The sequence below is a fragment of the Pogona vitticeps genome, chromosome 5 (assembly GCF_051106095.1).
Source record: "Pogona vitticeps strain Pit_001003342236 chromosome 5, PviZW2.1, whole genome shotgun sequence".
In the NCBI taxonomy this organism is placed as follows: Eukaryota; Metazoa; Chordata; class Lepidosauria; order Squamata; family Agamidae; genus Pogona; species Pogona vitticeps.
In genome coordinates, this window is record NC_135787.1 from 96,118,698 (window position 1) to 96,146,274 (window position 27,577).

The following is a 27,577-nucleotide window of genomic DNA, read 5'->3' on the forward strand; positions in this document are numbered from 1 at the left end:
TATCTATTTCCTGAGAAATCTATATGTGGGACAGGAAGCAACAGTTAGAACTGGATATGGAACAACTGTTTGGTTCAAAATCAGGAATGGAGTACGACAAGGCTGTATATTGTCTCCCTGCTTATTTAACTTATATGAAGAATACATCATGCGAAAGGCTGGAGTGGATGAATCCCAAGTCAGAATTAAGATGGCCGGAAGAAATACTGTATCAATAACCTCAGATATGCAGATGATACCACTCTGATGGCAGAAAGTGAGGAGGAATTAAGGAACCTTGTAATGAGGGTGAAAGAGGAGAGTGCAAAAAAAATGGTCTGAAGCTCAACATAAAAAAAAAAAACTAAGATCATGGCCACTGGTCCCATCACCTCCTGGCAAATCAAAGGGGAAGATATGGAGACATTGACATGTTTTACTTTCCTGGGCTCCATGATCACTGCAGATGGTGACAGCAGCCACGAAATTAAAAGACACCTGCTTCTTGGGAGGAAAGTGATGACAAACCTAGACAGCATCTTAAAAAGCAGAGACATCACTTTGCCAAAACAGGTTCACATAGTCAAAGCTATGGTTTTTCCAGTAGCGATGTATGGAAGAGAGAGCTGGACCATAAAGAAGGCTGACCATCAAAGAATTAATGCTTTTGAATTGTGGTACTGGAGGAGACTCTTGAGAGTCCCCTGGACTGCAAGGAGATCAAACCTATCCGTTCTGTAGGAAACCCTGAGTGCTCACTGGAAGGACAGATCCTGAAGGTGAGGCTCCAATACTTTGGCCATCTCATGAGAAGAGGAGACTCCCTGGAAAAGACCCTGATGTTGGGAAAGTGTGAGGGCAAGAGGAGAAGGGGACATCAGAAGACGAGATGGATGGACGGTGTCAGCAAAGCAACCAACATGAATTTGACCCAACTCCAGGAGGCAGTGGAAGACAGGAGGGCCTGGCGTGCTCTGGTCCATGGGGTCATGAAGAGTCCAACATGACTTAACGACTAAACAACAAATTACAACATACCAAGCTTACACTTGCCCCTCTCTCATTTCAGAACTGCAGACCCTAATAGCTTTGTGCATTTATTCATGCTGATTAGCTGTCAAAGAGAAGCTGGACACTAGAGCTATCATCACAGCTGTTCTAGAACTTCGTTATTTCTCCATATTATGATGGAAAGGAGGTATAGAGTTGAACATCATAAGCTCATGACCGTATTACACTGGCATAGGGTATATTGCTGGTGAAATAGCAGTATAGTACAGACAAGGTGAATCTCTATCCCATGGGCTTGATGTAGTTTATGGTGTTCTCTTCTAGCACATCAGGTTCTTCTCCCAGTCCTTGTTTCCCCTTTAAATACAGGGGGAAACTCTTATTTTCAGCTGCTAATCAGAGATGAGAGCTTTTCACGGCTTGGTACTGAGGTGGAGATTGACTTCCACAAAGCTGAGTGAGGAGTGTGCCCCAGACGGACATTTGATCTGAATGGATCAGCTGAAAAAAGTACCCGGGGTACACATATACAGTATTAATATGTCCATGTCTGGGTGGATAGTATGTAAGAGAATTTTTGGCACTCTGAGGTGCTCAGTAAATGAATGCATTGGCTGGAATCCAGTGCCAAACCACAGCTAGATAGACCTATTAAATCAGTGATGACTTGGTGAGCCAACCCCAGTGTAAGTTCCACTTATTTAATGGGCCTACTGTAAGGTAAAGGTTCCCCATGACAAATTGTCCAGTCGTGTCTGACTCTAGGGGGTGGTGCTCATCCCCATTTCCAAGCCGTAGAGCTAGCGTTTGTCCATAGATGGTTTCCATGGTCACATGGCCAGCACGACTAGGCACGGAACACAGTTACTTTCCCACCGAGGTGGTACCTGTTTATCTACTCGCATTTGCATGCTTTCAAACTGCTACGTTGGCAGGAGCTGGGACAAGTGACAGGAGCTCACTCTGCCGCATGGATTCGATCTTATGACTGCTGGTCTTCTGACCTTGCAGCACAGAGGCTTCTGTGGTTTAACCCGCAGTGCCATCACGTCCCTGGGCCCACTGTAGTTGGTATTTAATTCTGGATTTCAGCCAGTAGGTACTGGAAATTTACTCTCTCAGTTAATATGAAATGTTCATATTTTTGTTTTATTTCACCATGGAGACATACAGTTCTTTTTAGAAAGCAGCTGAAGAATGCAAGGCAATGAAATCTGCTTCATATTTGCCTAAAATAAATTAGTGGATGTCTTTCATTTAGTGCACCTACTGAGGTGAATGTTTGAAGTTTTCGCAAAGGTAAGCCTTTGAGTTTAGGATTTGAATTTTATTGCTTTGCAGAAAAGAGGAGAAGTAGCACTTGGCAAGGACTTGTAGTAATGAGCTTACAAGTGCATAGCTTAGGCACAGATGACAGTGATTAGATTTCTTTACCTCCTTGGAGTTAGAACAAGCACAGCAATAATTCTGTCTGATCCAACTGGAAATTTAAATATATATGTCAACTTTTTATAAATTGCACAGATATCATGATGAAAGAAGTAATGAAACAGCAAGTTTTATTCTGATATCATATCTTACTAGAGGAACTTTTTAATGACCTAGTAAATTTTAAAATGTATTTTTGGGGACCCCTTCATCTCTTCCTTTTGTACAGTCATGTGAAAAAGAAAGTACACCCTCTTTGAATTCTATGGTATTACCTATCAGGACATAATAAAAATCATCTGGCCTTTAGCAAGTCTGAAAATTAGGTAAATACAACTTCAGATGAACAACACATGGTATATTCCACTGTGTCATGATACAGTGGTGCCTCGCATAACGTTTTTAATTGGTTCCAAAAAAAAAACCTTATGCGAAAAAAACTTTATGCGAAACACCATTTCCCATAGGAATGCATTGGAAACCGGTTAATCCGTTCCAATAGGCACGGATTGGCGTCCTTAAGCGAAAAAACCCATAGGAAACATTGTTAAACGATACAATGTTTCCTCCATTGGAATGTATTGAAGCCGACTCAATACATTTCAATGGCTTTGCGAAGTCAATTTTTGCAAATTTAAGTGTGTCATAAAAGGGTCAAAAATGGTTTTAAATGCTTGGATTAGCTTCTGCACCCTCTAAAACGGATGCAAAAGTTAATTTGGCTTTGATCTGACTTTTCGTTAATTTATGGTGATTTTTTTCCCCCCAACTTTTGACAGCTGTCAAAATCTGACAGCTCCATTGTTTCCTATGGGGGAGAAAAAAATTCACAAAAAATTAACGAAAAGTCAGATCAACGCCAAATTAAGTATGCACACATTTTAGAAGGTGCACTAACGATTCCAAGCATTTAAAACCATTTTTCAACATGTTAAGACACTTTTGTAATTGAAAAAATGAACATCGTTAAGTGAAGCAGGGGACCTAAAACCAAAAATGTTAAGCGAAGCATGGTCCCAAAATCACTATGTGAAAATCGCCCATAGGGAAAAACGTTATACGAAGCACAATCTGACTCTGAAAAAATAAACGTTAAGCGAAAAAAACGTTAAACGAAGCAAACGTTATGCGAGGCACCACTGTATTTATAAAAATGAAGCCAAAATGGAGAAGCCATGTGTGAAAAACTAAGTACACTTCATGATTCAACAGCTTTTAAAACCACAGCAGTAACTTGAAGTAATTGTTTTCTGTATGACTTTATCAGTCTCTCACATCATTGTGGAGGAGTTTTGGCCCATTCTTCTTTACAGTGTTGCTTCAGTTCATTAAGGCTTGCTGCCTTTTGTTTATGGACACAGCACTCTGAAGGTCCTGTCGCAGCATGTCAGGTGGGTTGAGATCTGGACTTCGACTGGGCCATCGCTAAATGTTGATTCTTTTCTTTTTCAGCCATTCTGTTGTAGATTAACCCTAACCCTAACCCTGTTGCATGACCCAATTTTGGCCAAGCTTTAGCTGGTGGACAAATGGCCTCTAGAGACAAATGACTCTAGAATACTTTGGTATACAGAAGAGTTCATAGTTGACTCAATAACTGCAAGGTGCCCAGGTGGCTGCAAAACAAGCCCAAATTATCAGCCCACCACCACTGTACTTGATGGTTTATTTATTTATTTATTTGACTTATATGCCGCCCACTCTACCCAAAGCTCTCTGGGCAGTACTCTTTCTTACTAGGCCTAAACAGTGATACAATAAGTACAACCCTACAAAATATTGCACTATGGGAAAAACAGGCTCACAGTGAAAATGAAGGTGGAAATGAGATAGGAGGTAGGCAGTCACTGAAATCTTGTGTAGGGTGTTGCACTAAAGTAGGCCTACTGAATCAGTGGGGATTTGGTGAGTCAAGACCTCCATAAATTTCATTTATTCAAATGAGCCGACTTTAGTTGTGACACTAAATCTCCATTGATTCGGTGGGCCTACACAAATGTGACTAACTAGGCTAACTAACAGGATTTGGCCACTGAAGGATTAGACAAAGAAATCTGAGAGCGAGAGATGAATTCACCCATCAAATCTTCCCCTTACTTCCAGATTTGCATCCCACTTCCTGTGAAGTGGAGCAGTTAGCAAGTACCTTGGAACTAGTGCATTTTAATTCTTTATAAATAGGCAACACCTGTGCACATGGGAATGGTTCAAGCATTTTTAAAAAAAATTATTGCCTGAATGATTCTAACTTTAGTCTGAATAACTGTGGCTCTGGTGTGGGTAGCGGTTTGATGGATAGGCATTTTGCCTACATACCTCTAATTTTTTATTCCAAGGTTGCTGCCTGTGAAAATTGTATACTATGGGTAATCCCTCAAAGAGGAAAAGTTATGGGTTTGTACTACTTGGTTTGTTTGTTGAATTTTCAGTGTTTTATTCTGTTTTACTTGAAGAGAAAAATACAATTTAAGTGGAAATGTAGAGTACATAAATATGGGCATAAAGGTTAGGTCTCCCTAATGAGAGATGGCTTAGGCTAAAACATTATGTCTGATGTAAATGTTTCTTTCATTCAGTGTTCATAGCCTAGGTGCAGTGACTCAGTTTTAAGCTTTTTGAAATACTAAGCACAGTATTTATTTATTTATTTATTTATTCGATTTTTACCCCGCCCCTCTAGACAACGTCTACTCGGGGCGGCTTACATCAGTTAAAACAAGTTAAAAAACATATAAAATACATTTATACTAATTAGTTCTAAGCAATAGATTTCCAAGATGTTGATATACAAAAGAAAGAGAGAAAAGAAAAAGATAGAGAAAAATAAAAATAAAATCACTTAATTGACTGGGGGGGTAGGCCTGTTTAAACAACCAAGTTTTTAATTGCCTTTTGAAAACACCCAGCGAGGGTGCCAGCCGGATTTCAGTGGGGAGTGTGTTCCACAGCCAGGGGGGCGGCCACCGAGAAGGCCCAGTTTCTTGTTTTCTCCTTCCGGGCCTCCCTTGGCATCAGTCCCCTCAGCCGTCCCTGCTGGCTATGTCGGGTGATTCGGGTAGATCTGGGCGGGAGGAGGCGATCTGCCAAATATTGAGGTCCCAAACCATTTAGGGCTTTATATGTAATCATTAATACTTTGAAGTCAATGTGGAAACGAATAGGTAACCAATGCAGTGCAGCCAGAGTGGGGGAGATGTGCTGATATTTTCTCACCCCACTAAAAAGCCTGGCTGCTGCATTCTGGACCATCTGAAGTTTCCGCAATAGCCTCAAAGGCAGCCCCACGTAGAGTGCATTACAATGGTCTAATCTTGAGATTACGAGCGCATGGACTAGAGTAGTGAGGGGCCCCCCATCAAGATACGGCCGCAGCTGGGCAATCCGCCATAGATGAAAATAGGCGGCGCGTACCACGGACGCCACCTGGGTTTCCATGGTAAGCGCCGGGTCCAGATGTATCCCCAAGCTGCGGACCTCGCTCTTTGTGGCAAGGGTTGTCCCTCCAAAAGTGAGGGAATCACCTATGCCGCTGACGGAAGGGCCACCCACCCTCAAGATCTCCGTCTTGTCCGGGTTCAGCCTCAATCCACCTAGATCTTATTCCCATGCAATATTCACACCATAAAGGATCAGTGCAGGATATATTAAATCACAAGGACATTTAAAAAATGCAGTTGCAACTACATCAAAATCTATGGGCTTTCTGAGTGCAATAGCCAAGTAGTGTGGCTTGGTTGTGTCAGGAATACAAAAGGGAGAAAATATACAATATTCAAACAATGCATTCACAGTTTACATTCTTTGAAAGTTCTTTTACTCTTCCACAAATCCAAGAGATAAATTAATAAACATTTAAATGACATTCATATTAAAAATCAGTAGATCACAACCAAAAGCTAATTTTGCCAGAATAAATCTAAAGCAAAAAAAATTTGTTAAAGCCCTGAGAACAGGGATTTTGAGGTAACTCAAAATTTATTTAGAATACCCTGTAATCATGTTGACTTCACTTGTTCAATGGTACTGTATTATGAATGAGCATGCTGTTCCACAGTCCTGGTTAACATCAAAAATTATGCTTGTCCCTACAAGTCTGAAGCAGATAAAGATCTTAAAGAAGCTTGGCCAATTACCAAACTGAACCAAAACTCCAAAATATTAACAGGCATATTTACTTACTTACTTACTTACTTACTTACTTACTTACTTACTTACTTACTTACTTACTTACTTACTTACTTACTTACTTACTTACTTACTTACTTACTTACTTACTTACTTAATTATGATATTCAAAGAAACAAAGTAAAAATCTGTACATTATTACAGTATTTTAAAAAGTATTAAACAAATATATGAAAACAAATAAATAAGAACAATATTAAAAGCTATAAATAAAACAACATAATACAATAATTCCTTTCTAAAAATCCCCTTTGTCAACCTGTCATTTAAAAGAAAGCATGCTTGAAAAGAAAGATCGTTGACATTGATATTGCCCACCATGTATTGCTTATACTGTAAAGAGGTCAACTGTAACTTTTTTTTATTAATTTAAAATATTATTATCCTGCCTTTCTGCCTTAAAAAGGACCCAAGGTGGCTTATACAATTAAAAAGAAAATATTTAAAAGCTAAAAAACACTATGTATATAAATATTTTAAAAGAATTAAACAAGTATTGCATTAAAATGGTAAATAAATCAATACTAAATCACATCTAAAACAACAGAGAGCATCAATCCATTTAACTTTATATGTATTATATTTGTACAGGAGCTGCTTTAGGTAATAATTAGTGGCAATCTCAAACATTAAAAATGGACCGAACCCTTCACATTCTTTTACATTCCTCTAGTGTTATATATAATATATATATAATATCACTTTGCAGATGAGAAAGTGGGTGGAGAAGAATGGGGACACATTGGCTACCAGCTTCTGCAAGGTGAGCTGCTGTCACTGATGTTGCCAGCCTAAAATATTCCACTGTTTCAGAAAAACCAGGAAACAGTCTCCTCTCATTTTTTTTCTCTTTCACATAGTCACTTCACTCATTCACCCACCCTTTGCAGTCTTCTGTGGGTCAGATCACATATTAAAGCAAAAACATATTTCCTTCTCTTATACTTAAAATACGTACTTATCCCTCCAGGCAAAGGAAGCCATATTCCTGGTTGACCGACTGCAAAATAAGAGTAAGTTGGTTTACCAAATGCAAGTTGAGGCAAGCCTCTGATAGAATAAGCAGACAGTCTTTTCTTCCCAAAGGTGCACTGCTTCCAGGTACAGTCATGTCTCACTTTACTATTGCCCCGCATTATGACGATCTTTTTGCAATCGCAATTGTGATCGCAAAACGATGGTCTGAATAGGGGTTTTTCGCTTTGCGATGATCGGTTCCCTGCTTCGGGAACCGATTCTTCGCAAAACAACGATTTTTGGACGCTGATCGGCGGTTTCAAAATGGCCACCGTGTAAATAAAATGGCTCCCCACTGTTTTCTGGGATGGATTTCTCACTGCACAAGCACCGAAAATGGCCGCCCTATGGAGGATCTTTGCTGGACGGTGAGTTTCGAGCCCATTGGAATGCATTGAACGGGTTTCAGTGCGTTTCAATGGGCTTTTTATTTTCGCATTACGACATTTTCGTTCTACAGCGATTTCGCTGGAACAAATTAACGTCGTAATGCGAGGCACCACTGTACAGAATTAGTCTCCTTATCCAGGGAGAAACACTTTTCGTTCCCCAGGGCACATTGAAGCATTAATATGCACACAAACAGCCTCTCTTCATCCATATCTAATTTAGGATTAGGTGCCCATGGCCAGTATCTCCCATCAAACTAGGTTCTTACTAGCTGTTTTTGCCTAGTTTGCATAAATTTGAACTGCAGCTTTTCTGATATGGGGAGTGCCATGTTTTGGGGTGTTTCTCTCAAATAATTCCCCCAAACAGGATTTGTGTGGGTTGACAAATGGAATGACTGGTGGCCCTTTGTCTAAAGATGTCTAATCTTACACTTTCAGAGGTGAAACCTGGAACTACAGTACTGACACTTCACATCTGTAATCCTGTAATTTAACTTTAACCCAGATGCTGTAGCTTCGATGGATAGTCAGAATTATTTTGGGACTTTTCCATTTCTCTTCCTCCCTCACCACAAGTAAATTTCAATCTGATGAACACTCCTTAGATTTCCTTAGAATTCAAAAGCTCACCTTTGGGGTATGTTTTAGGGATACAAACAAGGCATTACCAATAATTATTTTGTTTTTCTGAGTAATATCCCAGTTCATAGGTTAGAAAGGTGGCTTAGGGCCTGTCCAGACAGGGAATTTGGATCACTCTGGTTCACGCTTAAAAGGTTCTTCAATGCTATCTAGTTTATATCTCACATGATCAATCCTTCCATTCACACTCGAGATGTTTATTCTCCCATGAGAAGGATCCACAAAAGTCTTTGGAGTGCCAGTTTATTCATGAGCCAGGTATATCAGGTTTAGTCACAAGTTAAGGAGGCAGCAGCAGAGCACAGCAGTGGTGTGATGGGAAAATGTTGCGGTGAAGTTTGAGTAGATGAAAGGGAGGTGACCCCTCTTTTTCTGACTTTCTTCTTATCCAGGGCTCTTATGGGGGTGGAGCCCATGGAGTCAATTAGCCCCCTTCTCCACTGTTTCCTGTGGCCATCATTCAGCAGGCCACGGTGACTTTCCATAATTAAATAATAATCAGTGGGATATTCAAAAATTCATTAACCTAATGTAGTATTAGAATTTCACTAGGTCAGTTAGGAATTAAAGAAGACAACAAAAATAGAGGAGGGGTTTTCCTTTTAATGTCACAACCCACCTAATATGTCACAGGGTTGTCACTTCAGATAACACCGCCCATGGCTCCATTTGGGTGTGAACTACCCATTCACACAGCTAAACAAAGAGATAATCAGGAGCATGCTGAATCGTACAAAATACCCAGAAGCTCCAAACACTGTGCCAGAAAGAAGCAGGACAGCTCTTAAAAGTGGAGGATGGATCAATCTAGGTAGAAACACATGTGGATGCCATAATTTGGTTCACATCAAATGTGATACATATAGCAGCCTATATTCCCATCTGGATAGGCCCTTAGTTCCAAAACTGAGAAACAGATTCAGTTCGAAACAAAAAGCTGAAGTTGTACCTCCAATATTAAAGAAATTCAGACCACAGATCATCTTCCTCCCCACTCAAAACATGGGCATATTGATGCAAGTGTCTTGTACCTTAACTTCCACCTGAAGTAAATAGCTCTAGAGCAGTGTTACAGGAAGAAGAAAAAATAACAGATTGGACTGCAAGGTTACCCTGCAGCCCCAAAACTGTGATCCCCTTTGTCCATTATTTGACAAACCCCATAGACACAATTTACTCTGATACAGGTGAGCACACATTCAAAAATTATTCAAAATAAATTGTGTTCATAATCAAGTTAAAATGAAAAGCCTCGAGTGGGGGTTTAAGAAAACTTCCTTTCCAACAAAAAAACCCCACACGTCCCAACCAAAGAAATGTGCGCTTAGCTGTACATGGTTTAAACAGATATTCTAAAAAATCAAATTCAAGCGTGCTAAACCTGACACAAATTCAGAAGTATTTTAATATGTAACCATATCCCTGGTTGGAGATACTGGGTTGAACCTGCAATCTTCTGCATTAAAAGCTTGAACTCTATTGCTGAGCTGTTATCTTTCCTATTCTGTATGGTCCACTCAACTTGGCTAGTAGTTGAACTTTAGGTGCGGTATATTCAGAAATACTTTAAATACATTTGTAGTGGTTCACTTGTATAACAGATATTTCAACAGTTCTATGTATATGTGTGTGTTAGAGTATATCAGCCTATTGGATTTTTATATGTGTTTGTATTCTAGCTGAATAAACTGAGAGAGAAGCTCCAGGAAGTAAAACAAGAGCGAGAACAGGATCAGTATAAGCATACCGCCTTCATATCGGAACTGAAGGCTAAACTCCATGAAGAGAAAATGAAGGAACTCCAAGCTCTCAGGGAAGTCCTGATTCGCCAACATGAGCAAGAACTGGCTCGTTTGGTAAAAGTAAAAGACAGTGAAATCCAGCGACTACTGTCCGCAGTCAATGTATTACGGGATGGGGCAGGTGACAAAGTGAAAACAGCCTTGTTACATGAAGCCAGAGAAGAAGCCCGGAAATTGTTTGATGGTGAGCGTATCAAGATGCAGCAGGAGATAACAGAACTAAAATCAGGGAGAAAGCAGCTGGAGGAAGCCTTGAGTAACATCATGCAGGCCGATAGGATGAAGGCCGCTGACCTACGTGTAGCCTACCAGTCCCACCAAGAAGAGATTAGTAGGATCAAGCGTGAATGTGAAAAAGAGATCCGCAAGCTGGTAAGTTCTCCCAGTATTGCCGAGCCTCTTTTCTATGCCTAACTCTTGCACTGTCAGAAGTGTATGTTTTAATTGCCATAGCATTACTAAGGTGTTCCAGTGTAACTCTTTGATTCCAGCCACACACATTCCATTAGAGAAGGGCCTCCTAGGTTAGGCAACACCTCCCATCCTTTCCCAAAGGCATGGCTTGTTGAAATGTTCTTCGTTCTCTGCCAACAAAGCTCTGGCTTTGCTCTCCTGTGATACCCTTATGGCATTTGAGCACTTGGCTATTATAAAAAGAGCCATGACCTTTTTTATAATAGCCAAGTAACCTGTGATTCCCTCCGCCACGTTTTCATTAAAAAGGCATTTTTAATGGGACAAAGTCATCCCTTCTCAAAAAAGCAGAGGCTTCTTTTCCCCGCCCCCAAAGGCCCTGTTTCTCAAACAATACACTTACAAACAAACTTTAAGATCCTGCTCCAAAAGGTCAAAGAAGAAATGATTAAGTTAAGGGCTTCTTCTTTCTTCTTCTGTCAACTCCTGCGAAGTCGTTGGAACCAGTTGTATTGGCTCTTGCCTTTCCATTGGACTATTTCAGCAATGTGGAGAGGGGGGATTTGCTGCTTGGGTAACAGCCTATCCTCCATATGATTTTACCCAGGCTTCATGCTCTGGAGAGGACACTCCAGCTCAGAGCACGTTACCATAGTCTCTCGAGACTGAAAGATGTCTAAGAAAAGTCCTCCCCCCCGAAAACACTTCATGACCCCCATGGGAAACACTGTTCTAGGGAGAGGATTGGGCATACATATGTATGATCCGGTGTATTTTCAAAATGTCTCATGACTCTTCTATGAAACTTTCCACCTTTTTGACCAAAAAGTAACAAATTTGATACTAACACATTAAAATCAACATGTTTCCAAGCTCTGCCTGGGATCCCCTTCGATGTGTGTGCGCTGAGAGCCACCTTAATATTTTCTTTTACTTCCTGTGTCCAAACAAAGTGTTCTGAGCCCCAAATTGAGAGATCTCTATCTCAGAGATGGATAAGATTTCAGTAAGCCTTGCCATTCTGAGGGAATGGAGGGGACGACTCATTTCACAGCAAGTCTTCAGCTGAGAAGTCTCAACGTCAATGACAACTACCATTTGCCTGTGTTGATTCCAAGGCACTTTAAGCTGTCCAGCAAAGAAGGAGATTGGTATTCTTTCATTATGACAAATCCCTAGCACAGGAATTATTGGAAACCTTCTTTCATCTTTACTTGGTATTTTGGTTCTTTGCAGTACTCCAGTCAGTGTCTGCAGCTATTATTGCTTCTTGGACTACTTTATCTTACATGCTGTCAAGTCATTTCTGATTTATTTATTTAAAATATTGTTACCCTGCCTTTCCCTTTAAAAAGGACCCAAGGCAGCTTACATCATTAGAAGACAGTAGTTAAAGCTAACAACAGTGAGTATACAAATATTAAAAAGGATCAAACAAATACCATGCTTTAAAATGGTAAACAAAAGCAACAACAAAACACACTCAAAGCAATGTATTCGCGAAGGCTTTCACGGCCGGGATCTAATGGTTGTTGTGGGTTTTTCGGGCTTCTTGGCCATGTTCTGAAGGTGGTTCTTCCTAACGTTTCGCCAGTCTCTGTGGCCGGCATCTTCAGAGGACAGCAAACTCAGTTTGCTGTCCTCTGAAGATGCCGGCCACAGAGACTGGCGAAACGTTAGGAAGAACCACCTTCAGAACATGGCCAAGAAGCCCGAAAAACCCACAACAACCACACTCAAAGCAGTAAGGTGCAACAATCCATTAAAAAACCCCACTCAGGCAATCAGTTAGTCAGGGAAGTTTGCCTGAGGAGAAATGTCTTCATCTGCTTGTGGAAGGACAGCAAAGATGGGGCCAACATGGCCTCATGTGGGAGGGAGTTCCAGAGTCTGGGAGCAGCAGCAGATATGTCTCTGTCCCATGTCCCTGTCCCATGTCACCACAGAATGCACCTGTGAAGGTGGCAGGACCTCTCTTGATGATGAGAACACTTGAGCAGGCTCATAAATGAAGAGGTGGTCCCTGAGATAGCTTGAGCTCACACCATCTTGGGCTTTATAGGTTAGAACCAACACTTCGAATTCTGGCCGGATTGGCAACCAGTGGATCTGCCAGAGGTTATGTGATCCCTGTAACCATCCTCAGTCAGCAATCTGGCTGCTGTGTTTTGGACCTGCTGAAGCTTCCTAATACTTTCCAGAGGCAGACATGGGTAAAGTGTGTAACAGTAATCCAGCCAGGATGTAACTAAGGCTAGTGTTGCCACGGCTAAATCAGATCTCTTCAGGAATGGGCGCAGCTGGCACACTAATTTTAACTATGCAAAGGCATTCTTGACCACTGCTGAAACCTGGGCATCTCCACTTAGAGATGAATCCAGCAGCACCCCTAAGCTGCACACCTGTGTTTTCAGAGAGAGTATAACCCCATCCACCACAAGCTACATCCCTATTATTATTACTTGATTTGTCTTTATGGTGACCCTATGAATGAATTACCACCAAAATGTTCTATCATAAACAATCCAGCTCAGATCTGAACAGCAATGTCATTACAATGTTATTTTAGATTCTATCATCCAGTTGTGATATATTTCACACACAACCAATTTCATCCAGTAGATAGGAATCAGTATTTGCACAACTAAAGAGTGTGGAAAAGCTAATAAGGCAAAAGGGATGAAGCATTAAAGAAAAGCTTCAAATATATGACAAGATGGAAATATTTCCCTTTAACAATAACAAGTCATTTATTATTTAACAGTAAAATCTGGTCCCATTCACCCAGGAGTCCCACTTAATTTAATAGTGCTTGCTTCTAAGTAAAGTGTGCATAGAATGCAACTTGTATTTTTGTTTCCAGTACCTGATATAATTTCAATGTTTATATGAATTGGGCATGTACAAAAATATGTAGTCATAGGAAGGGTGTTTGAGTGACGTATGAAATCCTGAGAATTGTTAAGTTGAGGTATCTTGTTATTGTATTTGACTCTTAGAGTTTACTTTGTTTTTAAAAAATAATTATGTATTCAAAATTCAAAAAATAAAAGCAAAGCATCTCAAAAACATTTTTGAGCTATTTGCTTTTATGAGTTATATTCTAATCACTGCCCAACTTTATTTAAAACTATTGACAGAAATGTTCAATCTGATCTTATGCAACTGCATGCTAACTACTTTCCTTTATGTGTAACAATATTTGAGATTATCTCATGAACTTTATGCCTTTATATGTGAATATTTCCATTTCAACCATGTTTAAGGATCATTGACTGAAATGTTTTCTGAATCAGTTAAAAAATTAAACATATCAGATGATTAGCTATTAATCATATAATCCAAGTGTGGAACCTTTACCTATGAAGGATGAGATCTTTAAACAAACCACTTCAAGGAACTTTAGAAATGCATGCGATCAAGACCTTCTACAGTTACTTTGTCAGTGCCAATGGCATGTTGCAGAGAGTTTTCATATCATCAGTTACACTAAGTATTTTCAGATGCTATGTAGAGCTGTTCACAATTGCTGTATGTTGTGTATTGTCAACTTTTATGGGAGGGAATGAATGGTTCTTGAAGGAATTCACATCTGAATATCAGGACAAAAAAAGTCAGCAATGCACAAATACTAATTAGCATTAGAAATTTGTTCCAACAGTAAAAAGAACAATTGGGATTTTGGGGAGTATTTGGATGAATTAATGTGTTGTTATTGTAGTTGGTTGTTTTATCTCTCTTTAAGATGGATGAGATAAAAAGCAAAGATAGAGTGATTCTGGCTTTGGAAAAGGACCTTGGTGCCCAGGCAGGCCATACACGGAAGCTGCTACTCCAGAAAGAAGCTCTGGATGAACAACTTGTTCAGGTTAAAGAAGCAGAACGATATCATGGCAGCCCGAAGAAGGAACTTCCTGTTGGAGCAGGAGAGGTCACTGAACTCACAGAAAGCCTGGTAAGAAAACCAAGTGTTTTTTTTTCTCTCTCTAGAGGCTTATCATATTGCTGAACTGCCAGTTACATCAATGATTTAGGTATCTGGCTGTGGAGCCAGAGGTTAGGAGCTCGATTCCCTGTTGTGGCTCCTTGACAAGGGTTGGACTTGGTGATCCATAGGGTCCCTTCCAGCTCTGCAGTTTCAAGGTGGTGGTGGTGGTGGTGATGTTGTTGTTGTTGTTGTTGTTGATGATGATGATGATGATGTTAGTTCAGGAAACTTCAGTTCTCAGGTCAAATTTGGAACATCAAGATTTGGGCCTTCGTGCCTCAAAACAGGGTCTCTCTCACCCATGAAGGGATAGTGATAGAAGAGCAGCTGATCTTTTATTCTCTTGCTTCTCTCTTTCCTCACTTTCTGCTTTTGGGAATGGGCACCATGGAGGGAGGCCAGCTGTGCATTGCAGCTAGCACCTGAGGACCATATGGAGAAGTGAAGAGGGAATGAAGCCAGCCCCATAGATGCTCTGGCATAGTTAGGGATCTGATGGCACTGGAAAGAACGCAGCATCTGACCTCATCCGGAATAGGGGCTATATTCCTTCAAGGGGCATCTTGGATGGGAAGAGTCCCTGACCTCCCAAGTTCCCCATTCCTACATTAGTTATTTGAACAGTGTGATTATGCCAGTGGATGAAAATCCTGTTGTGCAGTTATGCCCATGGAAGGTAAATGGCTTAACTTGCAACAGCTTTTTTATTGGCAATTAACAAGTCCCTGCTTGGATTTTCAGGTGCACACTAGTCTGGTGGATTGGTATGCAACTGAAAATGCAAAGAGTGGCTAGTTAATTGCCAATGAGAAGCCACTGTGAATTATACAATATGTCTTCCACAGACTCAACTAAGCAACAGGATTTTGGCAATTTACTGGAATGAACACAGGAACTGGACATGTTACAAACCACAACATAAAAGTACAAAAAAGTTTGAACAAATATTCTGGTAAAAAGAATTAAGGTTTGAAGAGCCTCATGGCACAGTGGTTAGTATTGCAACCAAAACTCTGCTCATGAGTCAGTGTTTGATACCAGCGGATCTGACAGCCAATACAAGGTTGATTCAGCCTTCCATCTTTCTGAGGTTGGGAAAATGAGTAGCCATCTCATGGGGGGTGGGGGGAGGAATGTGCAGCTAATATAACTAAATAGAAAATTGTAAACCCTCCAGAGAGTGCTTTATGCACTATGGGGCGGTATATAAGCAGCATACTTTGCTTTGCTTTTTTGCTTTTCTTTTGCTTTTTACTTTGCTAGAAACATTCTTTTTATGGGGTTTTCAATTATAAATTATTTAACAGAAAGTGTATGAATGGTTTTGCTTAATTTTAAAAATATCTCAAGTTATTTTCATAAGATTTATGAAGTAATTCATCAACAATGACTACTTTTTAATTTAAGAAGCTGAACCCTCTGTACAAATCAAATTCAACAGGTATAACTATACACAAGATGGAAAAGATTGTGTTTGCCTACCTGCCTTATAGCTTAATTCTAATTTATTTGTGCTTTTATTTTATAGTTTATAACATATCCAGTCCCTTTTTCCCTGGCAATTAATGAGCGGAGAAACCACCAGGAAAAACAAGTAGGAAATATAAGAGGAAGAGATGGTTTGAATACAGATGGAAACCCAAAGGCAGACCTTTAGGTGATAAGCCTGTCGAGTCTCTTTCTCCCCTTTTAGCATTTCTGAAATCTTTCAACATAATTTATGAATACAAGCATGAATTTTGAAAATTTGTCATCAGTCAAATGAACGAAACCTAATTCTCACAAATTCCATGTCTACACGGATCTCTCACTGAAAAAGGTTAAATACCCAAGAACTGCAGCAGTTGCAATTGGTTTTCCAAGTGAAACGATGCAGCAAAACCCTGCAGATTGTCATAGCATGTTGATTGCTTTGGCCTGCATCTCCTTATAGCAGGGGTCCCCAACATTTTTCACCCCACGGACCGGCTGGGGAAGGTGGGGCAGCCCCCGCGCTCATGTGCATGTGCAAACAGCGGCGCAGTGCTCACACGAGCATGCTGGAGTGCGCACGCATGCATGAATCAGTTGTGTGGGGGTGAGTGCGTGTGGGGGTGGGGTAGGAACCCTGTCTCCGCGGCCCTGTCCGGCTCAGGCCACGGGCCAGGGCCAGGGGTTGGGGACCTCTGCCTTAGAGGACCCCCCTAGGCTCCCAGAACAAATACTGTGAGATGCTGTCTTGTTTCTATAATCCTGCAGTGCAGTGTAATTAGTTTTTATCTGTAATAACTTCTGCCATATTAGGAACAAGATATATGGAAGAGTTTCCCCCTTATTTTTGTAAATGTAAAATCCTCTTTAATCTCACTACTTTCTATTCAGAAGGAAGTGCACAGGCTCTTTTATCCATGGAAAACAGATTATCTAGGCAGTCTTTGTTTTCATGGAGAGAATTTTAGGCAATGGATTATGTGAAAAAGGTCAGTAATAGGGGCCTTGATTTACCAGGGTGCCCAATTTGTGGCCACTGTTGCTGCCTGGGAAAAGGAGACAATGGTGCTGGCCACACTGCGTGCCCGTGCAGGGGCTGACAGGAGAGCTTGGGTGGCCTCCTATTGGCTGGCCACGTAATTCCGAGCTGCTCTGTTGGCCAGAGCGTACTTTTTCTGCCCCTCCAGCTTAAAGCATTGGGGTGGATCCAGGCAGTGTTTGGGGTGGCAGGCAGGATCTGTCACCTCTGGAAATTAAGGGATTCCCCCAAAGGAGGGCTGGGGGAGGGTGTGGGTGTTGAGAGTTCTGGTACTGTACTGAATTCCAGTACAAATGCACAGCGGAAGTGCCAGCCGGTTCAGGCAGAATTTAGCTAGAAGTTTCCCTTTGTACCCACCCCTCACCAAACACTAGCACTCAAGAATAACACTCAGGAGGTCTTTTTATATAAAAGAAAGAAATCTATATTGTACTCACGAAGATAAGCATTTAGAAGGTTTCAGGTAGATACAGGAATAAAAATAGTGAATACAATGTTCTTCTGGTCTGGCCCCACGTGGCTGGAGAGGTCTCCAGGCTCAGTGGGCCGGCATGGAACCTTTACATCTTTCCAGGTGAAGAGCGTGTGCAGGAATGCTGACCAACAATGGTGGTTCAAACACCTCATGGCCAGGAGGGCCGGAAACAGGGGTGGAGCCTCCCTACCCGGGAACAACAAACTCTCTAATTGGTCACCATGTAAACAAACAAGCAAACAAGTTAGTTTGTGTTGCAGGCCCTTCCCCTTTGAAATTTACATCTAGATTGCTTGACCATCCAACACCCCTTCTCAATCTAGCATGCTAAATTTCAGCAAGTCCCATCAAGCTTCGCAGGTTCTGGAAGCGATCTCTTGGTAGAGGTTTGGTCAGGATGTCTGCTGTCATCTCCGTGGATGGACAGTAGGTCATCTGAATGGTACCCCTCTGGACCAGGTCTCGCGCTAACTCATGTCTCACACTAATGTGCTTGGTGCGAGCATTCGCCTTCTCTCCGTGCGCCAATTTAATGCAGCTTTGATTGTCCTCCATCATCTGGAACGGTGTTCCTCCTTCTATCTCGAAGTCCGTCAGCAGCTTCTCCAGCCATAGCAGTTCTCTGCATGCTTCTGCCGCTGCAATGAACTCTGCTTCTGTGGAAGACAAAGCTACAACATCCTGTTTACGACTGCCCCATGAGATAGGACCATCCCCATACATAAAGAGGAAACCACTAGTGGATTTACGATCTTCTGGATCCTCAGCCCAGTCCGAATCTACCATTCCCACAAGTTTTGGAGTGTCACTAGCTGGCAGTCTTAGCTTAAAGTCCATGGTCCCTTTCAAGTATCTAACTACTCTTTTTACTGCTGTCCAATCACTCTGTGTCGGTGAGCTGACTTTTCTGCTCAATATTCCTACTGCAGTGGCAATATCAGGTCTTGCAGTAGTTGTCAAGTATAAGAGCTTCCCTATAGCTGCTCTATACTGGTTATTGTCGGGCAAAGGTTCTCCTTTCTCTTTACTTTTGTAAAAATCTGTAGTCATTGGTGTAGCAGCACCATGGGCATCCTGCATACCTAGCATATCTAACAGTTCAAGTATCTTTTGTTTCTGACTCAATAAATATGAGCCATCTGCTGCTTTCTCAATTTGAATACCCAAATAATATGTCGCATTTCCCAACTCCTTTATTTCTACCTCTTTGCTCAGATTCTGTACTATACCTCTGTACTCCCCTTCTTCATGGGTTGCTACTATGAGGTCATCAACATAGGCTAGAATATATGTGTAGTGTCCATTCCTGTTCCTAGTATACAGGCACTGATCTGCTCTTCCTTGCGTGAAGCCTTGCTGAAGTAGTATTTTGTTCAACTTCTCATTCCAGGCTCTGGCTGCCTGTTTCAGTCCATAAAGGCCTTTCTTCAGTTTTCAGACAAGGTCAGGGTGCTTCTTGTCAATGAAGCCTGGTGGTTGTTGCATGTAGAGGTCTTCTTCAATTTCACCATGAAGAAATGCAGTTTTGACATCTAGATGCTTGACTAGCATCTGTCTGGATGCTGCAATACTCAGGAGCATTCTTATAGTGCTGTGTTTCACAACTGGAGCAAAGGTTTCATCAAAGTCTTCTCCATACTTTTGTAGAAATCCTTTGGCAACTAATCTTGCTTTGTAGAGTTCCACTTGTCCATCTGCTCCCTTTTTCTCTTTGAATACCCATTTGCATCCAATTGCTTTCTTTCCTGCTGGTAACTTTGTCAATGTCCATGTTTCATTCTTGTGTAGGGCTTCTATCTCTTCTTTCACAGCTTGTTTCCATTTGGCGCCCTCTTGTGCTGGCATTTGTTCAACTTCTTCCCAGGTCGCTGGCTCGTCTGTCTGCGACGACCTTGCAAGGTAGGACAGGCGAAGCGGCGGCACACCTCTGTTGGATCGTGATGAGCGTCTGACCTCTGGTTCTGGAACCTCTGGTAGCGTGGTGCCATCTTCCAGTTCCACAGTGTTGTCGACTGCTTCATCTGTATCCCCTTCTGTTGGTGTACTGCTCTCATTCTTCATCTCATCCTCATCTTCCTCTTCCTCTGGTTCGTTTTGTGAGGGCACTGGGATAGGTATGTCTAGGAGAGGTTGGCTGTATTGATTCTGTTCATCAGAGTTGTCTAGCACAGTCCCTCTCTTGTCAGCCTTCCTTTGTTCATCAAAGTGAACCACGTGCCTTGTACTGACCTCACCAGTTCTCAGATTCATGACTCTGTAACCCTTGACACCTGAAGCATACCCAATAAGAATTGTTTGTTCAGTTCTAGAGTCCAACTTATGCCTTTTCTCTTTGGGAATGTAAGAGTATGCAATGCTTCCAAAAACTCTAATGTGTGAGATGTTTGGGACTCTACCATGCCAAAGTTCAAAGGGTGTTTTTGTGGTAGCTTTTGTTGGTAGTCTGTTCTGAAGGTACGTAGCAGTAATAATACCTTCATCCCACAGCCTGGTGGGTAGCTCTGCATCTGCAAGCATGCATCTAGTCATCTCCAGAAGAGACCTTAGTTTTCTCTCAGCTACTCCATTTTGTTCTGGTGTGTATGGAACAGTCCTTCTGTGTAGGATACCTTGTTCCTCAAAGAATGTCTGTGTGTGGTTTGAAATGTACTCACCAGCATTATCTGACTCAAAAGCCTTAGGTTTTCTTTCAAATTTGTTGCTCACCATGGCCACGTATTTCCTCAGAAGGTTGTGGGTTTCACTCTTGTCCTTCAGTAGGTAGGTGACACAGTACCTTGAAAAATCATCCAGAAAAATTAGAATATATCTGTTGCCTCCCATCGATGGTACATTAATTGGTCCACATAAGTCAGTGTGAATCAAGTCTAACACTTTTGTGCTTCTTTGTTCAGTACTTGAATGAAATGAGGGTCTGACCCCTTTTTCTGTAAGGCAACTTACACACCTGGATGTCTTGTTTGTGTCATGTGGCTTTACCTCAAGTCCTTTGACCAGGTTCCTTTTGTGCAGTTCCAGGATTGCACTTGTGTCTCTATGAGCAAATCTGCGATGCCACAGGTCCAGGCTGCTCACTTCTTCTTGCACCGTCTGCGCTGTGTTGATCTGCACCTGTTCATCTAAGAGACTGACTTTATATATGCCATTAGATTCATAAGCTTCCAAATATATTTCATTGTCCTTTTCAACTGTGCATTTTTCACCATAAAAATGTACATCAAAACCCTTTTTCGCGAGACTTGACACGCTGAGCATATTGCAGTCAAGGTTGGGAACATAGACCACGTCACTTACAGTCGTTTCATAGACTGCATTTGGTGTTAGACACATCAAAGTTCCAGACCCCTTGCCTTGCACCTCCACACAGTTCCCATCAGCCACCTTAATTTGCCCATTGGCTGATGAATCAAAAGTTTTAAAAAATGTTTTGTCATGAGTAGCATGCTGTGAACATCCACTGTCAATAATCCATGAGCCTCTATTTCTCTGGTAGCTCGGTGTAACTTCATAAGCTATAAATGCACTCTGTTTAGTTTCTTTCTTTGGCCTTTCTGTAGCTCTGTCCCTCTTGTGACCAGAAGCTGCATTCTTGCCTTTGCTAGCTCTTTGTTCAACTTGGTGAGAGCTCCCATTGGCTGGAGCCTCCTTGTGGGCGTCACAGTCCCTTAATTTATCTCCTCTCCTCCCACAAGACCAGCGGCTGATACGTGATTGGTCGTGGGGCGGAGCCTTTCTATGGCTCCTGTTTTGAATCAGGTAATTTGATCCACTTGCCTCTTGGGAACTGAAATAGCCTCCTGCCTGGTTTCTGCATTCATCTCTCAGAGCCTTAACACTGGCATCAAAAGACAACTGTTGTGCATTTACAACTGAGGCAAAAGCATCAAAACGTTCTCCTAGGGATGCTACCAGAAATCCCCTTTTCATCCTATCAGGCATTTGATGACCAGATGCAATCAGATTATCTGTAATATTTAAAAATTCAGATATGTGTTTTTCACAATCCTTCTTATTATTTAAGCGGATCCTGGTTAAATCCTTAATTAATGCTGCCTCAGTTTGATGGCTTGCAATCCCAAAAGATTCCTCCAGATTTTTAAGCATTTCTTTTGCTGTTTCACAATTTGCAACATAGGCCAATTGTTCATCAGTTAGCTTGCGAAAAATTATTGTTTGTGCAGTTATATCTTTCCCATTCTACTTTAGCTTTGCTTTCTTCTGGTTTGTCTGAATTTAAGCAATCATTGAGCTCCATGCCCTTAAATTCCAGTAATAGTCTTTGTTTCCATCTCACAAAATTAACTGAGGTTAAGGCTGGCAATTTAACTTCCTTCTTTTCTGCCATTCCTGCCTCCTTTTCAGCACAAAATCAACAAGCAAACAATAGCAAACTCTCTTCAGCTAGTTTGGTATATTGAGGGGGGGGGGGAGAAAAAAAAAGAAACGCAATATACACTTGGAAAACAACAAACGCCCGAAAAATACTTCTTAGCTAATCTTTTCCTTTTTGCTGGCTGTTTAGTCACTCTGGGCCCATAACCTGTTGAGAGTTCTGGTACTGTACTGAATTCCAGTACAAATGCACAGCGGAAGTGCCAGCCGGTTCAGGCAGAATTTAGCTAGAAGTTTCCCTTTGTACCCGCCCCTCACCAAACACTAGCACTCAAGAATAACACTCAGGAGGTCTTTTTATATAAAAGAAAGAAATCTATATTGTACTCACGAAGATAAGCATTTAGAAGGTTTCAGGTAGATACAGGAATAAAAATAGCGAATACAATGTTCTTCTGGTCTGGCCCCACGTGGCTGGAGAGGTCTCCAGGCTCAGTGGGCCGGCATGGAACCTTTACATCTTTCCAGGTGAAGAGCGTGTGCAGGAATGCTGACCAACAATGGTGGTTCAAACACCTCATGGCCAGGAGGGCCGGAAACAGGGGTGGAGCCTCCCTACCCGGGAACAACAAACTCTCTAATTGGTCACCATGTAAACAAACAAGCAAACAAGTTAGTTTGTGTTGCAGGCCCTTCCCCTTTGAAATTTACATCTAGATTGCTTGACCATCCAACACCCCTTCTCAATCTAGCATGCTAAATTTCAGCAAGTCCCATCAAGCTTCGCAGGTTCTGGAAGCGATCTCTTGGTAGAGGTTTGGTCAGGATGTCTGCTGTCATCTCCGTGGATGGACAGTAGGTCATCTGAATGGTACCCCTCTGGACCAGGTCTCGCGCTAACTCATGTCTCACACTAATGTGCTTGGTGCGAGCATTCGCCTTCTCTCCGTGCGCCAATTTAATGCAGCTTTGATTGTCCTCCATCATCTGGAACGGTGTTCCTCCTTCTATCTCGAAGTCCGTCAGCAGCTTCTCCAGCCATAGCAGTTCTCTGCATGCTTCTGCCGCTGCAATGAACTCTGCTTCTGTGGAAGACAAAGCTACAACATCCTGTTTACGACTGCCCCATGAGATAGGACCATCCCCATACATAAAGAGGAAACCACTAGTGGATTTACGATCTTCTGGATCCTCAGCCCAGTCCGAATCTATCATTCCCACAAGTTTTGGAGTGTCACTAGCTGGCAGTCTTAGCTTAAAGTCCATGGTCCCTTTCAAGTATCTAACTACTCTTTTTACTGCTGTCCAATCACTCTGTGTCGGTGAGCTGACTTTTCTGCTCAATATTCCTACTGCAGTGGCAATATCAGGTCTTGCAGTAGTTGTCAAGTATAAGAGCTTCCCTATAGCTGCTCTATACTGGTTATTGTCGGGCAAAGGTTCTCCTTTCTCTTTACTTTTGTAAAAATCTGTAGTCATTGGTGTAGCAGCACCATGGGCATCCTGCATACCTAGCATATCTAACAGTTCAAGTATCTTTTGTTTCTGACTCAATAAATATGAGCCATCTGCTGCTTTCTCAATTTGAATACCCAAATAATATGTCGCATTTCCCAACTCCTTTATTTCTACCTCTTTGCTCAGATTCTGTACTATACCTCTGTACTCCCCTTCTTCATGGGTTGCTACTATGAGGTCATCAACATAGGCTAGAATATATGTGTAGTGTCCATTCCTGTTCCTAGTATACAGGCACTGATCTGCTCTTCCTTGCGTGAAGCCTTGCTGAAGTAGTATTTTGTTCAACTTCTCATTCCAGGCTCTGGCTGCCTGTTTCAGTCCATAAAGGCCTTTCTTCAGTTTTCAGACAAGGTCAGGGTGCTTCTTGTCAATGAAGCCTGGTGGTTGTTGCATGTAGAGGTCTTCTTCAATTTCACCATGAAGAAATGCAGTTTTGACATCTAGATGCTTGACTAGCATCTGTCTGGATGCTGCAATACTCAGGAGCATTCTTATAGTGCTGTGTTTCACAACTGGAGCAAAGGTTTCATCAAAGTCTTCTCCATACTTTTGTAGAAATCCTTTGGCAACTAATCTTGCTTTGTAGAGTTCCACTTGTCCATCTGCTCCCTTTTTCTCTTTGAATACCCATTTGCATCCAATTGCTTTCTTTCCTGCTGGTAACTTTGTCAATGTCCATGTTTCATTCTTGTGTAGGGCTTCTATCTCTTCTTTCACAGCTTGTTTCCATTTGGCGCCCTCTTGTGCTGGCATTTGTTCAACTTCTTCCCAGGTCGCTGGCTCGTCTGTCTGCGACGACCTTGCAAGGTAGGACAGGCGAAGCGGCGGCACACCTCTGTTGGATCGTGATGAGCGTCTGACCTCTGGTTCTGGAACCTCTGGTAGCGTGGTGCCATCTTCCAGTTCCACAGTGTTGTCGACTGCTTCATCTGTATCCCCTTCTGTTGGTGTACTGCTCTCATTCTTCATCTCATCCTCATCTTCCTCTTCCTCTGGTTCGTTTTGTGAGGGCACTGGGATAGGTATGTCTAGGAGAGGTTGGCTGTATTGATTCTGTTCATCAGAGTTGTCTAGCACAGTCCCTCTCTTGTCAGCCTTCCTTTGTTCATCAAAGTGAACCACGTGCCTTGTACTGACCTCACCAGTTCTCAGATTCATGACTCTGTAACCCTTGACACCTGAAGCATACCCAATAAGAATTGTTTGTTCAGTTCTAGAGTCCAACTTATGCCTTTTCTCTTTGGAATGTAAGAGTATGCAATGCTTCCAAAAACTCTAATGTGTGAGATGTTTGGGACTCTACCATGCCAAAGTTCAAAGGGTGTTTTTGTGGTAGCTTTTGTTGGTAGTCTGTTCTGAAGGTACGTAGCAGTAATAATACCTTCATCCCACAGCCTGGTGGGTAGCTCTGCATCTGCAAGCATGCATCTAGTCATCTCCAGAAGAGACCTTAGTTTTCTCTCAGCTACTCCATTTTGTTCTGGTGTGTATGGAACAGTCCTTCTGTGTAGGATACCTTGTTCCTCAAAGAATGTCTGTGTGTGGTTTGAAATGTACTCACCAGCATTATCTGACTCAAAAGCCTTAGGTTTTCTTTCAAATTTGTTGCTCACCATGGCCACGTATTTCCTCAGAAGGTTGTGGGTTTCACTCTTGTCCTTCAGTAGGTAGGTGACACAGTACCTTGAAAAATCATCCAGAAAAATTAGAATATATCTGTTGCCTCCCATCGATGGTACATTAATTGGTCCACATAAGTCAGTGTGAATCAAGTCTAACACTTTTGTGCTTCTTTGTTCAGTACTTGAATGAAATGAGGGTCTGACCCCTTTTTCTGTAAGGCAACTTACACACCTGGATGTCTTGTTTGTGTCATGTGGCTTTACCTCAAGTCCTTTGACCAGGTTCCTTTTGTGCAGTTCCAGGATTGCACTTGTGTCTCTATGAGCAAATCTGCGATGCCACAGGTCCAGGCTGCTCACTTCTTCTTGCACCGTCTGCGCTGTGTTGATCTGCACCTGTTCATCTAAGAGACTGACTTTATATATGCCATTAGATTCATAAGCTTCCAAATATATTTCATTGTCCTTTTCAACTGTGCATTTTTCACCATAAAAATGTACATCAAAACCCTTTTTCGCGAGACTTGACACGCTGAGCATATTGCAGTCAAGGTTGGGAACATAGACCACGTCACTTACAGTCGTTTCATAGACTGCATTTGGTGTTAGACACATCAAAGTTCCAGACCCCTTGCCTTGCACCTCCACACAGTTCCCATCAGCCACCTTAATTTGCCCATTGGCTGATGAATCAAAAGTTTTAAAAAATGTTTTGTCATGAGTAGCATGCTGTGAACATCCACTGTCAATAATCCATGAGCCTCTATTTCTCTGGTAGCTCGGTGTAACTTCATAAGCTATAAATGCACTCTGTTTAGTTTCTTTCTTTGGCCTTTCTGTAGCTCTGTCCCTCTTGTGACCAGAAGCTGCATTCTTGCCTTTGCTAGCTCTTTGTTCAACTTGGTGAGAGCTCCCATTGGCTGGAGCCTCCTTGTGGGCGTCACAGTCCCTTAATTTATCTCCTCTCCTCCCACAAGACCAGCGGCTGATACGTGATTGGTCGTGGGGCGGAGCCTTTCTATGGCTCCTGTTTTGAATCAGGTAATTTGATCCACTTGCCTCTTGGGAACTGAAATAGCCTCCTGCCTGGTTTCTGCATTCATCTCTCAGAGCCTTAACACTGGCATCAAAAGACAACTGTTGTGCATTTACAACTGAGGCAAAAGCATCAAAACGTTCTCCCAGGGATGCTAGCAGAAATCCCCTTTTCATCCTATCAGGCATTTGATGACCAGATGCAATCAGATTATCTGTAATATTTAAAAATTCAGATATGTGTTTTTCACAATCCTTCTTATTATTTAAGCGGATCCTGGTTAAATCCTTAATTAATGCTGCCTCAGTTTGATGGCTTGCAATCCCAAAAGATTCCTCCAGATTTTTAAGCATTTCTTTTGCTGTTTCACAATTTGCAACATAGGCCAATTGTTCATCAGTTAGCTTGCGAAAAATTATTGTTTGTGCAGTTATATCTTTCCCATTCTACTTTAGCTTTGCTTTCTTCTGGTTTGTCTGAATTTAAGCAATCATTGAGCTCCATGCCCTTAAATTCCAGTAATAGTCTTTGTTTCCATCTCACAAAATTAACTGAGGTTAAGGCTGGCAATTTAACTTCCTTCTTTTCTGCCATTCCTGCCTCCTTTTCAGCACAAAATCAACAAGCAAACAATAGCAAACTCTCTTCAGCTAGTTTGGTATATTGAGGGGGGGGGGGGGAGAAAAAAAAAGAAACGCAATATACACTTGGAAAACAACAAACGCCCGAAAAATACTTCTTAGCTAATCTTTTCCTTTTTGCTGGCTGTTTAGTCACTCTGGGCCCATAACCTGTTGAGAGTTCTGGTACTGTACTGAATTCCAGTACAAATGCACAGCGGAAGTGCCAGCCGGTTCAGGCAGAATTTAGCTAGAAGTTTCCCTTTGTACCCGCCCCTCACCAAACACTAGCACTCAAGAATAACACTCAGGAGGTCTTTTTATATAAAAGAAAGAAATCTATATTGTACTCACGAAGATAAGCATTTAGAAGGTTTCAGGTAGATACAGGAATAAAAATAGCGAATACAATGTTCTTCTGGTCTGGCCCCACGTGGCTGGAGAGGTCTCCAGGCTCAGTGGGCCGGCATGGAACCTTTACATCTTTCCAGGTGAAGAGCGTGTGCAGGAATGCTGACCAACAATGGTGGTTCAAACACCTCATGGCCAGGAGGGCCGGAAACAGGGGTGGAGCCTCCCTACCCGGGAACAACAAACTCTCTAA

At 41.9% G+C, this 27,577-nt stretch overlaps 1 protein-coding gene across 5 annotated transcripts in view; it reads left to right on the forward strand.

Moving 5' to 3' along the window:
• The window catches only part of JAKMIP1 (janus kinase and microtubule interacting protein 1), a 91,104-nt gene that overhangs the window by 17,801 nt on the left and 45,726 nt on the right, over positions 1-27,577 (forward strand). For all 5 annotated transcript variants that reach the window (XR_013545583.1, XM_073000978.2, XM_078394112.1 and 2 more), the window contains 2 exons: positions 10,334-10,828; positions 14,616-14,825. Coding sequence is in view for 4 of the 5 variants with exons in the window: in XM_078394112.1 (XP_078250238.1) it covers positions 10,334-10,828; positions 14,616-14,825 (705 nt within the window). In the remaining variant the exon portion in view is untranslated. The remainder of the gene's footprint in view (positions 1-10,333; positions 10,829-14,615; positions 14,826-27,577) is intronic.